A 16,341-nucleotide genomic window follows, 5' to 3' on the forward strand; every position below is an offset into this window, starting at 1 on the left:
TACATTTTTCTGAAAATACTTGTGTACTTAAAGTAGGATTTTGAATGCAGGGCTTTCACTTGTAATGGAGCATTTTATATTGTATAGCATATATATAGCATTTGAATATTTTTTCCATCATCGTGCATATTGCAAAAACAAACAGGAACTTTGGCACAAAGTAAAATGAGCTACTTCCTTTTTTAAAAAATACCAATTTCACAGCTGTCTGTTATAATATCTACAAAACTATGGAGACAGTGAGCCTTGTTATCAACCCAGAGGTCATGATCTTCTCTGAACCAGCTTCATGCTGGACAGAACTGTACAGGATGTTGATATATTAGAGATGTGCAAACTCTACATTTGAACCAGAGATGAAGCCTGTCACTTTCCCCAGTTTTTAATCAACTTATTTTCACTTTCTTTCTTTTCAAAACTGCCTTATTCAATGTTTAGGTAAAAGTCACAGCTAGTCACCAGAAAAGCCTCAATAGCCAAACATGAAGCGCCACCTTGTGGCCATACTAAGGAATTAAATGTTTTTTATTTAATTTATTTTTTGTTTTACCCCGTGATATTTAGGGGGTTATAATTAATGATATTCTGAAAATGATTAATTTCACAGGCTTTCAATTTCACACTGCCATATCTATTAGTTGTGTACGGTTTGGCGTCTTTTTTATTAATAGATAAGGGTTAGTGTACCCGCTGGTAGGTGTTTTATTTTGAAAATTGAAATGGAGAATTCCGGTTCCGATTCCCGATAGCTTGACATCGTCAGTGCTAGCCTTTAGCTAGCTAGTATTGATAAATTGAACTGAAGGGACTGTGGGAGATTTTTGCTGTTTCTAAGGGAGTTCGTCTCATTTGTAACAACAAGGCTACAGGTGAAGAGGTGGATATTATCACTGAGTACCAGGGAACACTTGTCATTTCTCGGAAAACAGCCTGCTGTCCTCAAACTTGCGGCGTGAGAGACGCAACAACCAGAGTTCAAACTGAATGGCTGAGGGCTTCTCAGGTAACCAACATGCTCTCTAAATAATCTTTTCTAACAAACAGTGAACACTTTGACAACGTAGATGGCTAAACAAGTTCTTACCATTAACTGAACTGGTTTGACTGCTCAGTTAAACCCATCTGCTAGCGTTTTACACACTCAGTTTATGTGGTAAGTTAAACAGCTAACGTTAGCTAACATGAACTTTCAGTTAACATCAGCTAACATGACCTAGCAGCCGATTCTTTATTTATGATGCGCAGTTAGCTCGCTAAAGTTAGCCCAGCATCTCAGTGAGATCAGGCTTCTCGTAGCTGACTTGACAACATGTGACTGAACTCTGAAAGCCAGGAGGTCATAAAAATGTTAATCCACCTGTCAGCACGTAGTTTATGAAAGACAATTTAATCGTTTTACTTGGGAAATATGTATGTCGATTATGACTTAATGACTAATAGTTATGTAATAGTTGTAATATACTTTCTAGCTACATGATAACTTGAGTATGAGTAATCTTTAGCAGAAGTAAATCAATATTTTTAAAAATCAAATGTTAGTAATAATATTCTCTGTTTAAGTTTTAACCCACATCAGCCTACATGTAAAATGCAATTTTTTGTTGCCTTTCAGATTAATCTATTTTAATAATCTTAATTAATCTAATTAGTTTTAGTTTTTTATTTATTTTGGATGATGCAGGTACAACACAGAAATTTCTTTAGGGATAAATCCATCTCACTAGCTATCATAGGTTGATTAAAAGACATAGTAATTGACAGATGACTCACTGATGAAAATAACAGTTCAGGCCAGAGTGATAAATTGGCTCATGGCATGTATTTTAGCTGACAAATGAGAAGAAATTGAAACACAGAAATACTAAAGATATAGAATGTTTAGTATAGTTTGTCTACTAGAGATCAGTGACAAGTTTATTGTACAACTTTTGAACAACACGGTCACTTTGTCTGGTTGCAGACCCACCTGACCTCAATCCAGATGGGACGCCACAAGATAAGCCACAGCAGCACAAATCCAGAAGAGGTCGACCCAGACACAACAATGACAGAAACCTGAGTAGTAATAGTTATGATCCCTCTCAACAGTACGGAAACTTTCATCAGGGCTTTCACCCCCCATTTAACCATAATAATTCAAATTATGCAGAGCATCAGCATCCTCCCTGGAGAGGCAGAGGCAGAGGGAGGAGAGAAGGGAACAGAGGTGTAAATGGGAGTTTTGGCGGCTCCGGCTCCTGGTGGCAAAAACCTGGAGGTGACTATGGTCCACACAGTGGCAGAAACAGGGGTGTCTACCACTCAGGTGCACATCCCATGGATGGACCTGATAGTCCGAACTGGCGAAGAGAAGACGTGAGCAGAAATTTGGAACAAACCAACGAAGACCAGGACGCTCGGGCGAAAAAACCCAGGAAGTTTAGTCAGGAGCACAGGAGAGGAGAGCAAAACAAGAGAGGCACCCACTTAAAAGAGAACAACACTTCAGAAGAGCATCAGAGACCAGATGACACCAAAGGAGAAAATCAGCCTTCAGAGGCCAGAGAGAGAAGTCAGAGGAGCAGGGCAGCTCCAGACTCTCAACATGATGATCATCAGAGGAAACACTCAGAGGCAAAGCGACGACAAGGGCCAATCAAACCACCCAGACAACCATCTCAAGAGGAGGTGGGATCAGAGGGGGGGGCCAGTGGTCAAGATTACCCAGACTATGGCAGATCGTCTCAGAATCCATCCAGTAAAGCTGGGGGAGGCTCGGGACGACACGCGCCCAGAGGGGGGAGAGGACGAACACACCATCAGAACCACAGACCTGGCACCAGGAACTGGAACAAGATGCCAGAGAGCAAGGAGACACAGACAGGTTAGACTAAAACTGCCTGAAACCTTTTTATTACCTGTATCAGTGCAAAACAAGCCATATTTGTAGTTTGTCATCTTTTAGCAGGTGTTTGCATCAGTGTATGTACTCCACCCTATTTGGTATCATTAGAAACATTTGGATAAAGGTCAGTGGGTACAAACTAGAACATGATTTTCCTCTGATGGAGCTGCCAAAAAGGGTCCTTTAGGTTAAAGAAGTTAATTGTGGGGTATTTGTCTAAGCTCTGCTGCCCTCTGAGCCTCTGACCTGGTCCCTCCACAGGGTGTCTAATTGAACAGCTGTCCGAAGAAAAATACGAGTGCATGGTGTGCTGTGATATCATCCGGCTCATGGCCCCGGTGTGGAGCTGCCAGAGCTGCTTCCACGTCTTCCATCTGAACTGCATCAAGAAATGGGCTCGATCTCCAGCCTCTCAGGCAGATGGTATGACCTTTAAACAACATCTGAATGTTTACTCTCTGCTCTCTGACCAGTTTATGCAGCACTTACCCAGACTCTGGTCTACAAAACAAAAGGTCCTGTAGCATAGCATGCCTCGTAATGCTGTGTGGACAATATTGGCTACATCTGCTGTACAAAGGTGGTTATTGTTACCCTGTTAACAAAACATTGCAGTGGCATTCCTGCTGCTTCAGCAGTGCCTTGTGTTGTATAACATTACATTACAGTTAAGTTTATATAAAACTGTTTTTCAGATTCAACTGAAGGATGGCGTTGTCCAGCCTGCCAGAATGTAGCGCTGAAACAACCAACCTCCTACACCTGCTTCTGTGGTGGGTAATAGTTTCATTCATGCAGTTAAATCCATCTTAAAAATAGTAAGACTGGATGATTTAATCATATTTTGATCATGTACTATTTGTTTCATGAGTCTTCTTTCCTACAAGACTCCTATAACCTATAATCAAGTCTGTCCCAGAAAGTCGGTGAAACAACACCGTCATTCATTTTATTCCACATTTGATTGGCAGGTAAAGTGACGAACCCAGAGTGGCAGCGCAGCGAGATTCCCCACAGCTGTGGTGACATGTGTGGAAAGAAAAGAAGTGGAGTGGACTGCAACCACCCCTGTAACATGTGAGCCTGAAAAACCACAAGCATGTGGTGTTTTGACAAAGTCACATCTTATTTCCCTATTTTCAAGTTATGCTGGAAATTTAGGAATTTAGGACGTTTTCACTTCAGTCATTCTGATAGATGCAGAAACATGGCTTTACAGGAAAGGAATATTTGTCTTAATCAGTTCTTCTTTGTCGCTCTTCAGTTTATGTCACCCAGGACCTTGTCCACAGTGTCCTGCCTTTGTAACTAAATCCTGCATATGTGGGAAGACCAGGTATTTAACCTTTGTGTACATCTTTTTTTCAACACCCTTTTATATTTTTGAACCATGTTGAATGATTGAACCATCTCTCTCCAGTCAACCAATGCGCTGCGGCCAGGGTACTGTCCTGCAGTGTGACAAAATGTGCGGTGCTTTACTCAACTGTGCCGAACATACCTGCACACAGGTCTGCCACAGCGGGGCGTGTCAGCCCTGCCAGCTGCAGGTTCAACAGGGTGAGAACCACCTCCTGTAACATTGTGACTGATAAAATGAGTCCCGTGGTGGACATTCTGTCTTGGCATTTTTCAGTTATTGTAAGAATAAATACCTGAAACTCTGGCTCGGAACCAGCTGATAACAACTTTTGTTTTATTTTCTGTAGTTTGCTACTGTGGAGTTACAACTCGTAAAGTCCTGTGTGGAACAGATAAAGAAGGATTTGATGGTTTGGGACATTTCTCCTGTCAGAAAACATGTGGAAAGTAAGTAGCACTAATGATGTCCATCATCCATTTATAATAAAGCTCTTATTTCACTTTCATTGTTCTCTTCATAGCCTGTTTCTCCGTATTTTGTAACTCTCTCTCTGTGCAGGATGTTGGACTGTGAAGCCCACCGGTGCCAGCAGGTGTGCCACCGCGGTCCCTGTCAGCCGTGCCCACGCTCTCCAACCCTGGTGAGGACTTGTCCCTGCGGTCAGACGCAGCTGGCCAAACTCCTGGAACTGGGCTACTCAGAACGACAAAGCTGCTCTGATCCCATCCCCTCCTGTGGAAAGACGTGCAACAAACCCCTGGCCTGTGGCTCCAGTGGTAAGTCAAGGGACAAAGTGTGTCTTAGCTAGAAAAGATTTTATGTCGTTCAAAAGATGGCCACTGTCTCATGGACACATGACTCAAGCTCACATATTGAGCTGATGTAACATCTCTTTATTTTTCCGTTGGCCTGTGTTTTTCACTCTGAAACAAAGAAACTAATTTTAACTCCTGGTCAGAGCGTGCAAACAGGATGTACATTATCTCGAGCGTACAGGCAGTGTTCTTACAGTTTATCAGGAGTTAATGAACTTGTGTTATTTCAGACACCATCCATCTGTGTGAGAAGCTCTGCCATGAGGGCAGCTGTGGGCCCTGCTCGCTGACCTCCACTATCAGATGCAGATGTGGCTCCAAGACCAAGGTGGGCAGGAACATCAGCGGAGCATGTGTTGTTCTGCGTGACACCAAAGATTTGAAAGATTTCTTCTTACAGCAAACACCCACCAGCTGCAGACTGTGGAGGGAATTCTGTTTGAAAAATATTGTCAGATTTTTCATTACTCCTAAGAAAAGAATGCAGATCACAGTCATGTATGGATGGAGTCAACAGTGATATTGGGCCATGAATTACGGGCATGAGTACCGATGTCTTATTAAAGTCTATTAGTGGCAACCAAGAAGGCAATCATGAGGAACTCCCCTACTGTGAAACACTAGCTGGACAAGACTCACATGTTCTGTCAACAATCAACATTTAATGAAAAAGATGTAGCAATAAGTTGTTTTTGTGTTTGCTCTGTAAAAATAATTTGAAAAGCAATAAAAGATGTTTAAAAAAAATCATTTGTTTTTCAGGAGGTCCCATGTGTGACAATCCAGACAGAGGGTGAGATTTAAGCACATTCAGATTAAAATAAACCAGCGTCACCGCGGCCGACCTGACACGATTTGTGGTATTTAATTTTTTACTCTTTCTGTTCCAGATGAGCTCGTCTTCACCTGCGAGAAGCGCTGCAACAAGAAACGCTCCTGTGGCCGACACAAGTGTGGCGAGCTGTGCTGTGTGGTGAGTATTTGCTGAATCTGTGTCAGTTGTTATGTAGTTTACACTGTTAAAAATCAAACACACATCACCAGTACTGAATAAACCGATAATGAAAGGGATGAAAGCTCAGACCCTACCAGTGCTTTAAAAGTGAAAAATGTGTCTTGTTAGACTAAGTTGTGTATCTCTGGTTTTTATACGACTGAAAATGTGGCAAACAGAAACTAGTTCAGCTGTGTCTCAAAACAACATCTGTGCTTTATTTATACCAAAAGCACTGTAGCCTAGTTAACTAGTTCACTCCATTTTTTATGTGAAAGTTTAATGGAATACATTCTGGTTGTTGGTTGGTTGCTTTTTCTGTTCATGGAGCAGGAATTTCAATAATAACTACACAAAGGGCTCAGTTTTAAGAAATGGCTCTTTCCATAGTGCGCATATTTATCCTTAGAAAGCCTGGTTACTCTCAATTTTCTGCAGTAACCTGGTTTCTTACATGCCACGTACAGTATTTTGTCGCTGTTTGTACTATTTGTGGACTTGCAGCCTGTTCCAAAATGTCGTCCTCTTGTAATTATTCCTCTGTGCACCATCTGGAGGTGACACCAAAATTAAGTTTCAGCTTGCAGTACAAATCGTCTGGTTATTAGGAAATGCATCAGACCATATGAGGTGGTGTTACTGGCTTCTCTCTGTGTCCATCCAGGCTGTGGAGCACAAGTGCCCCTTGATCTGCGGCTACAAGCTCAACTGTGGCCTCCACCGCTGCCAGGAGCCCTGTCACCGTGGAAACTGTGAACCCTGTTGGCAGTCCAGTGAGTCCCGCAGTCATTTTCTCCAGTCCAACAGTGTTGATGAGCCAAGTCTCAGAAGCACCACATATTTATTCTGTCGTTCAAAAAGAACTAATTTGAGGTTTTTACATCATCTTTTGTTTCGTTCTTTCCCCCTTGTGGTATTATGTTTGGCATTAATGTGTCGTGATGTAGCCACGCAGCTTACATCCAGTGTGTCATGATTCCCTGTGTTTGTAGGTTTTGATGAGCTGACGTGTCACTGTGGGCTCACTGTGCTGTACCCGCCTATCCCCTGTGGCACCAAGCCACCAGAGTGCAAAAACCTGTGTACAAGAAGACATGAGTGTGACCACCCGGGTAAGATATAGCAATAACTGCTTATACTCTTATAAACTGTAAATACGGATGTGTCTTCTTAACATTTTCCTCTCATTTAGTGTTTCACAACTGCCACAGTGACGAGAAGTGTCCACCCTGCACATACCTCACTCAGAAATGGTGCATGGGAAAGCACGAGGTAACTTCCCCTGAGCTGACAGTTTGTAGAACTTGCTTTCTGTTTTTTATCCCCATAAGTGAAGTGACTCTCTCTCCTTCGGCCCACAGCAACGCAGCAACATCCCATGTCATCTGCAAGACATTTCTTGCGGCCTGACATGTAACAAATCGTTGCCATGTGAAATGCACCGCTGCAGACGGATTTGCCACCGGGGCGACTGCCTGGCAGAAGGCGGCTGCCAGCAGCCCTGCACGCTGCCTCGGCCAGACTGCGGCCACCCGTGCTCCGCTCCCTGTCATAACGGCAGCAGCTGCCCACGCACCACCTGCACTGCCAAGGTACAAAACACTGCCACTGGGAACAGCTGGACTTCCAGTGGCTGAAATATGTCTTGCAAAGTTTGTGCAGATGGTCTTTGTTACATCGAGCCCTGGATTCACAGGGAGTTGAGGCATATTTTCCCACCATCAAATGTTTCTCCTCAGTAATAACTTATTACCCTGATGAAAATGTTTTTTTATGTGTCGCATCTCTTTAATGATGGAAGGTTATGTTCAACAGCCCAGCTGTGTATTCTCTCTGTTCCTTTTCAGCTAACATGGAGACTATTAGCAGTCGATGACAGCTGCCGTAATAGTGTGTAACTGTCACAAATAGTTAACTTGGATGAAATAAAAACATGTCGCAGTGGCAGACCTCCAAACTCAAGAGCTCAACAAACAATGAGAGCCTTTCACAGCTGCAGGAATTCCTCACATGACCAGTGTCAAAGCAACATATTTGTCTGCTTTCAAAAAACTTTTGCACCAGGCTGAAGTCAAATCCCTCAGAATTTTTACACTATTAATTTGGGCTAATTCTTGATTCTTTTCACAGGTTGCTCTGCAGTGTGATTGTGGTCGAAGAAAGGAGACAGTCGTCTGCACAGAAGCAGCCAGTTCCTATCAGAGGTCAGTTAGAGTCTGACTGTATTCAGCTGTTTTAATTTGAATATGAAGATGTTGAAACGTCCTTCACTGTCTGTACTGCAGGTATGCAGCCATTGCCATGGCCAGTAAACTGTCTGACATGCAGCTCGGCGACTCCATGGACATTGGCCCGCTCCTGACTAAGAAAGAGCTCAAACAAACCAGGTAGAGTAATGGAGGAAAAAACAGAAATAGATTTCCTGTTCACATGACCAAAGACCTCCTTGTTTCTGCATTAATATTTAAATCAATCGATCAGAGGTTTCCATTTAATGGATTACATCAGCTTCAAGCTAGAACCAGCCACTCAGGACAGGCTGTTTTGTACGAGGCATTATTTTAGCACCCATCCTAATAATATGATGCAAACCGTGAGTGTATGTTTGCTTAAATGTGTCTCAGGCTTGAATGTGATGAAGAGTGTGCTACTTTGGAGAGAAACAGGCGCTTGGCCGAGGCGCTACAGATAGACCCGTCTTCTGACCCCTTCAACGTCCGCTCCACCGCCATATACAGCGACAGCCTCAAAGAAGACGCCAGGTCTGTCTTTGCCACTTACATGATCTTAGAAAACTGGTCGTATTTTCTGTGCAGTTTGTCCTCACAGCCAACAAATGCAGATGACCCAGATGACTCCGACTGAAAACTCTCCTTGGCTCTCTGTTTTCCATTTTTCTGTTTCCAGAAAAGACCTTAAATTCGTCAGTGGGGTAGAAGAGGAGATCAAGAATCTTGTTGAGCTTGTGAATAAGGTGAGATGACACATTGAATCCCAGTGCCAGCATGGTCTGGTGGTCCTAACAGGTTGAATGACCTCTGACATGATGTGATGCTCCCTCTGGTGGATGTGTTGGGAGCCCGCTGCTCACAGGCAACAATCACTGAGGAAAAACTGTTAACTGCCTGTTAGATTATTGGTTGCTTGGTTGATTTGATTGTCTAATGTTTCGTGTCTAAATAAAGGCTCAGTTCGCATAAAACATAAAACAAAACCATTACATCTTTTGTTAAACAATGAATTGCCTCAGCTCCTGCATAAAATACAGCTACAATTCATGACATCTTTATTTGGGTCAAAGTAAATTTATGATCAAATAATTTTCTATCTTTACTGTTACAAAAGTTCAGTGATTGCCCCCTCAGTTAAACACTTGCATGGACTCATTAGAGCAAGTGCTGGTTTGGAAACTGAAGCTAGGCCTTCTTGATTAGACTGCCCAGTTTTAGGTGTGACATCGCTGCATGAATCTAAACCCACAGCTTACCTCATCTTCACATTATTTTCTGACCCAGTTGTTGTATATTCGGCTATTTTTGAGCTCGGTCAATTCTCCAGTGGACCTCCGACATGGAACCATCTGTGGTTGCTTGTAGATTTCTGACAGTCCGGTGAAGCCTCTTTAGTAACTGTTTCTAAGCCAGGCTAAATTAGTAGGTACCTCATGGGGGCAGCTAGAAAAATAGTCTTTCGTGTTCTTTTTCCAGCTTTGTTCGATTGCATTGAGACAATCAGGAGCGAGGCTGCCAAGGTCACTGTTGCTTTGGTTTATTTGCCAAATGTAAAAGATTGTTTATCACCACCTGAATCTCTGTTTGGAACAATGAGTCATGAGTGCAGAGCTTTACTGCCCTGGACTCTGCTATTGAAAGGTTTTATCTTATTTTCTCGCATCTTAAATTTTCTGCATACTGTGCTGCCTTCACTGACTTCATTTTCTAAATTTGGTCTTTTTGTATGGGTTATTAAACCTTCTTAATCAATTGCTGAAATACTTTCTAACTGGCTCCTGGCAAAAAAGTTGGACCAGTTTTATGCCAGCTGTTGTTTTCCAACTCTTTCCTTTGTTAGTGTACCACTATAAAAAGTTGGGTCAAACATGCTCAGTGACCCTCCCTGCAGAAAATAGGCCACACATACACTACATATCCTAAAGTATGTGGACAAACACTCCACAAGCAAAGGCTTTCCACAAGAGTTTTTGGGAACATGGCTGCAGGGATTTGCTCCCATTCGGCCCTAAGAGCATTAGTGAGGTTGGACTGATGCTGGGTGATAAGGCCCAGAATGCAGTCTGCATTCCACTTCATCCCAAAGGTGTTGGACAGGGTTGAAGTTGAGGTCAGGGACCTTTCATCTTGAACTGAGAAAAGGGGCATGTCTCAAGCTGTTGCCACAGAGTAATCTAAAATGTCCTTGTAAGTTGTGGCATTAAGATTTCCCCTAAGTAGAGTTAAGGTCTAGCCTAAACCAAGACTGAATTCACAAAAGGAGAGGGATCTTTTGGTCATGTAATTGATACAATGCACCATGATTTAAAGGAAACAAATTTTTTTAAAAAATCAATGAAATGGTCTATAGTGATGCAAACTTTTATGATGGTTGTATTTTTTTCAAATCATTTTCTGTCATTTATTCACTTTAGAGGTTGAAAAGGGAAAATGATCATTGAATTCACAAGAAAACAGATTGAGAAGTCTCTCAGATTTGCTGCATTTTGCGTACACTTTAGATGTAGTTCATAGATAGAAAAATAACAAAAAATTTTATATCAGCATATTTTAAAATAACATCTGTTACTTTGGTTGGTTAACTTCTGGCAATTCAGCTCAGCATTAAAGCTGAATTAGAATTACATAAATGCTGACAAATTGAACACCAGCTTGGAAGTAAAGGTCTACAGAGGGCAGAGGGAGGCAGGTCAGTGAGGCTTGGAAATGCTTCTCAGTATAAAAATCCCTAATGGACTTGCATTACTGATGTCTCCAGGGAAAACAGCCAAAGAGGACCCACTGTTTCCCGCCCATGAACCGAGATCACCGGAAGACCGTCCATGAGCTGGCTGAGGTCTATGGAGTGGAGAGCGTGAGCTACGACAGCGAGCCCAAACGTGGTGTGGTCATCACGGCCCAAAAGTAAGAGCTTTCAGCGAATACAGGAAGAGTAAAGCTAATGCAGAGATGGAGAAAAAAAAAGTTTTGATTGTGGATTTGAGGATATGCCTGTGTGTCTTGATTATGTCCAGGGGGAAGTCAGCCTGTCCAAACTCTACCCTGACATCACTGATAGAGAGAGAGACGGCTGCCAGAGCCCCTCCTCCCATCGCTCATATCAAACAACACAGCAGCAAGTGAGTCGTCCTCTGTCATTGAACACACCATTCGGTAACCAGACCGGTCGTAGGTGTGTCCTTAAGAATCACTCTGAACTCCCTTCTTTCTCCATCATTTTAACTTTCTCTGGATGAGGATGAATTCATATCTTAAGCAATATCCAGCTGTCTGTCCTCACATCTTGATACATTTATGTCTTAAATTTTACTGCCTTTTTTGAACTCCTTTTCTTCTCAATTCTCCTGAAGGGTTTCCAGTGGAACCACCTGGTCGAAGATGGTTAAAGAAGAGCCTGTGATAGATTATTTTGACGTCCAGGACTAATATGAGGCCAGAGAAAAAAACAGAAAAGAGGAAACCTCAGGATTTGCTCAGAAACATCCCTCTGCATCTGCCAAAAAGTCTGAATAACCTTTCTGTTAATCACAGATCAATGAGAATTCCTCTGGCTTCATGACCAAATAAAATTATGTTTGAGAATAATTAATTCTGCGAGGAGGAAATTGAACAAGTGCTGAGTGAAGTCTTTCTCGTGAATTTAAATATTATAGTCGAGCTCAGATCCTGAAGGTGGATCAGTCTGAAAAGCTCGAGTGTTTTCTTTGCCTCCCTCGGCTGCAGCCACTCCCTCCATTGAAGCTAGTTTAATAAAAAGCAAATTCTTCCTTATTTAAAAGACACAATTGTTGATATCAGTTTAATGCATCAGCTTCAAAATCCATTCCTTATAAAAACAGCTTACATCTCGACAGTAGATGCTTCTGCAGGTTGAGCTCTCCTGTTTGAGATTCTCCAACCGTATGCCAAGTAATTTTTCAGCCATGGGGTATCTTTTGTTTTTCCTGCTGGTCCTGAGCCAAGGCTTCAGTAGTAAACCTCTGCTGATTGAGTTTGTGGGTAGGTAGGAGTGGGCTGCACTGCGGAAAGAGAGCATTGTTTGAAACGCAGCTATGACCCAGATGTGATGCTGCATTTTCTGAGAACTCTTCCTTAGTCAAACCTTAAGGAATTTTGAGGTCAGGCTCAGCACTTCTAGACCTGATAGGTATTCATGTCTTGCTCAAGGACACTTAAACAGGGAGGATGTTGGTCAGCTCAACGGTTTTTCTATCGCTAATGGACCTTTTCAGTCGGGTTAAAGGAGTTTATGTGCTGGCTCAGACTTGAGTCAAAGCAGAAACAGCATATTTTATTCACAGGAAACTTGGTTTTTCCTTCCTTTAACTTTCTTTTTATTAAATCATTAGCAACAGTTCTCTACACACTAAAATATTTCAAGTGGCTTCATATAAAGGCAACAAATAGAGCCTGTTCCTCTGTTACTTTTATGCAGTTTTAATGCATCATTAAAACAAATCGTGAATATGAACTGGATGACTTTTAACTTTCCTAAAGTCTGCCATACTTTGCATTCTAAACTCATTTATTCCTATTTTATTGTGTTTAAAATATATCCTTTTGCGCATAAGATAAAAACCGTATGTGTGTAGTTGTAATAATTGGCCCATATCCCAATTTTGTATTCCCCCTTTGATATCATTAGACAGCCTTTATAAAGGGTTCATCACTGATTAATTAATGGTTAATAGATCATGCTCTAATGTTTTACAGACCCATAATAAGAGTGAAGAGAGAAATCATTTGGGGCTGCAAGGTTTTAAAATACCTTTGGTTGTTTATGCCTCAAATTTGGTAAAAATACCAGAATAAACCAGTAAATCAACTTTATTGGTCAAGAATGTTGACACATAAAAGAAATTTGGCTCAGGTTCTTTGTAGCTCTTAAAATACTGGCAGACTGGACAGTTAATTATTTAAATATTTTTTCAAGCCAAATAGCAAAAAACAAAACAAAAAAAAAACACATTTCTGTATTTTGGACTGATGGTCAAACAAAACTGTAAACACAAAATATTATTTAAAAATGTTGGTAATCAAATGATTTTGGTCATGTCCAGCAGGTAAGTGGTCATATTGTCCAACCAGCCAATGGATTTTTTACAATCTGGCAAACAATAGTTGGCCTTATTAATGCCTTTTAACTTTTCTATAAAGCATCAGTAAATTATTATTTAAAGGGTTTACAGTTGCAGCTTAAAAGCCCCTGGTGAAGGGTGCCTCTTTAGAAAGTGGTACCGTTTTTTTTAGTTAGGGAGCTGATGGTAAACAGGTTTTGTTCAGTGCATCATTGTGGCACAGTATCCCAATAAATAGTCTCTGTTCGTGCAGTGTTCATATATTTACAACCTTTGTTAAAAGCAGAATAGCCTGTGGTCAACACTTCAAATCTTCCATCGGACACTACTCCCCCCACCCCCAAAAAATCCGCTCATGAGGATAATTTGATGACACTCCCTGCCTCTGGTAATTTTTCATTATATCGACTCTCCAGCAGAGACCGCGCCTGCGCTCCTGCTCCCTTCCGAACAAGGCTTCACCAATCCTGGCTCTGGCTCCATCCCCGGCTCGGCGTCCCACAGGCCAAGCGCTAATAAGTCGCCCTAGCTGTCCAGTAATGGGGAAGTGATAGGGAGACGCCGCTGTCTTAAAAGCCGTGAGGAAGTTGAGGAGTGACGGGAAAGCTCCGCGCCGCGCCGGACCGGACAGCTCCAGAGAGACACATCCTACAGTTGCTGTTGTTGAGTAGCCTAAAAAAGCGCATAGTGATGGAGAGAAAGGTATGGATGCTTATGCTACCTTGTGATACATTAGCACATTTGTTTTATTCCACAGCACTTTGCCTCGCTGAGTCTGCGCTGCACAGTATCCGCATCCACCATTGAAACTATTCTTTATATATTTTCTTTATGCTGTTGGCGCGTTGCCAGCCGGATTAGTGCGCGCCGGAGTTTTTTCCTCATGTAGCTGTAATTTATTGTGCATCTTTAAAAAAAGAAGAAGAAGAAGCTGACGGGATTAATTTCCACCTCGTGTTTTATTTAGGATTATTCCGAGGGGCACAGTGGCATGGTGCACAATGTATTAGAGAATATTGAGCAGGGAGTGGGGATGTGGTTGGGAATATTTAAGGGGACTGTAGGGCTACAGTAGCTCTCTCTCCCCTCTCTCTCAGCCTGTCTGCATCATCACACAGCACACTGTATAGTTGCAGCACCTCACCCCGCCACCTCCACCTCCCTCCCCTCCACCCCCACCCCTTCCCTCCCCGTTTTTTCCAGCCGACGCAGACACCACCAGCGCGGCTTGTTAACCTTGACTGGTGTGGGAAACAGACACTTGAGGAGTGAGCGGAGAAGGGGGGATGCACGGTGAAGCCGCGCCGAGAGAAGTGCGGACCATCCTCTTCGCCTCGCTTCTTTTACGCATGCCTTTAATTCATACCTCGCCACCCCCCTACCTCCCCTCCTCTCCCTCCCTCCTTCCCCCTTCCTCGCTTTGATTCAGGGCGCGAGCACACACACACACACACACACACACACACACACACACAATAATATAAATGGTGCTTCCTGTTGGGCTGTTAGTGCCCCGTGTGTGTGTGTCTGGAAGTGTGTTTTGGATCTTGCAGGAAAAGTTTCAGTTTCACTAATAAACTGCTGGAAGGCCGTGGGTGCACACAGCAGCAGGAGAGGAATTTGGGGTGTACGGTTGAAGCCAGATCTACTTTTGCTGATCCAGAGGAAAATCAAATTTTTATATTCCAGCTGTAGCCTGCAACATATTCACCACAGCTGGAGCTAAGTCTGCTGTTTGATTGTTAATAGAAATTTAAAGCCCATGTAGAGAACCCACTAAACTCTGGGGTCTGACATTTTGGGGGAAAAAATGTCGATCAGTTAAAAACGGTTAAGAAGTTAGCGTGCTAACCAGCTAGCCCCGGCCGCCTCATCTCATAATGCCACTTTGATAGTGAATAACTGAAGCACCCAGTCTGCACTCAATCCAACATGACAGGATGAAGAAGTAGCATTGTCCAGAAGGTGTATTCTAACCTCGAGTTGTAAAAGCAGCAATGACTAAAGTTTTTGGTAAGTAAACAGCTGTTAATGCTAACGTTGCATATGTGGCCATGGGTAAATGGACTATTTGTGATAACGGCACCCGGCTAGGCTAGGTGTTTCTACCTGTTTATAGTCTTTCAGTTAAGCTAACTAGCTGTTGGCTCAAAATAAATTAACTAACAGCCATGATATCACCTTGTCTGTATGTTAAATATGTAGCTACAGCTAGCAGACAGGGTAGCTTTTCCGCCGTTTTCAGTCTTTATGCTAAGCTAAGCTAAATAGCTACTAGCTGCAGCTAATAAGCTAACCGTCAGCAAGAAAGATAAAAGCAATACTTCCCAAATTGTTAAACTATTTGATATAGAGTTGCAGTTGCTATGAGGATTAAGACTTAGTAAAAAAATAAAAATAAAAATTAAAAAAAAGAAAAATTTAATGTGTTGAGTTTTAGAGGTGCTAGTATGCAAATATTGTTACCTTTGGATGAAGCCAGATGAGCTTTTTCTCTTTGTTTCCAGTCTTTATGCTAATCTAAGATAACTGGCTTCTGGCTGTAGCTTCATATCCACACATCAAGGTGTATAATCCTCTCATTTAACTCTCAGAAAGAAAGCAAAAAATATATATCTCAAAATGTCAAACTGTTCCTTGAAATATTTTGTTTTTAAACTCATGCTCATGAGTTATATGCAGGCTTTGTTACTGTGCTGCTTATTTGTGCTTGTGATTTCTGCCTCCCAAGGTCTTGCAACACTGTGAGTTGATCTTGATTTACTTTATTACATTAAGAAAAGTACAACATTTTGTTGTTTTGCTTGTTGAATAAGCACATTCCCGCTTATAGATTGTAAACACAGCAGGACTGTAACCCTAAAACCTTGGATGAGCTTGAAAATACTTTCAGTCAGTGTGTGTGTCTCTGTGTGTGTGTGATTTTACTCTTTTTGACAAGGCGTTCATCTTCGTATAATATCTGTTAATGTGCGA

The 16,341-nt window shown here is 42.2% G+C and overlaps 2 protein-coding genes across 3 annotated transcripts in view; both read left to right on the forward strand.

Annotated features, from left to right (window-relative positions):
• Positions 1-720: 720 nt before the first annotated feature.
• Positions 721-11,872, forward strand: nfx1 (nuclear transcription factor, X-box binding 1). Its single transcript, XM_018693698.2, has 23 exons — positions 721-1,003; positions 1,961-2,863; positions 3,146-3,307; positions 3,580-3,657; positions 3,856-3,961; positions 4,149-4,220; positions 4,305-4,444; positions 4,594-4,693; positions 4,806-5,023; positions 5,293-5,390; positions 5,825-5,855; positions 5,953-6,035; positions 6,721-6,829; positions 7,049-7,168; positions 7,249-7,328; positions 7,418-7,648; positions 8,187-8,260; positions 8,342-8,443; positions 8,681-8,818; positions 8,964-9,030; positions 11,046-11,191; positions 11,302-11,406; positions 11,638-11,872. Exons 1-23 carry the CDS (start codon positions 985-987, stop codon positions 11,711-11,713), a joined length of 3,258 nt encoding a protein of 1,085 aa, XP_018549214.1. The 5' UTR covers positions 721-984; the 3' UTR covers positions 11,714-11,872.
• A 1,644-nt stretch (positions 11,873-13,516) lies between these two features.
• The window catches only part of smarcd3b (SWI/SNF related, matrix associated, actin dependent regulator of chromatin, subfamily d, member 3b), a 37,417-nt gene continuing 34,592 nt past the window's right edge, over positions 13,517-16,341 (forward strand). Inside the window, exon 1 of one of the 2 annotated variants that reach the window (XM_018693694.2) lies at positions 13,517-14,067. In XM_018693694.2, coding sequence (XP_018549210.1) covers positions 14,056-14,067 — 12 coding nt within the window. In that variant the 5' untranslated portion in view covers positions 13,517-14,055. Of the gene's footprint in view, positions 14,068-14,941; positions 15,379-16,341 lie in introns of those variants that run through there. The other variant, XM_018693695.2, reaches the window with a different exon arrangement.

This window comes from Lates calcarifer, linkage group LG24 (genome assembly GCF_001640805.2).
Source record: "Lates calcarifer isolate ASB-BC8 linkage group LG24, TLL_Latcal_v3, whole genome shotgun sequence".
In the NCBI taxonomy this organism is placed as follows: Eukaryota; Metazoa; Chordata; class Actinopteri; family Centropomidae; genus Lates; species Lates calcarifer.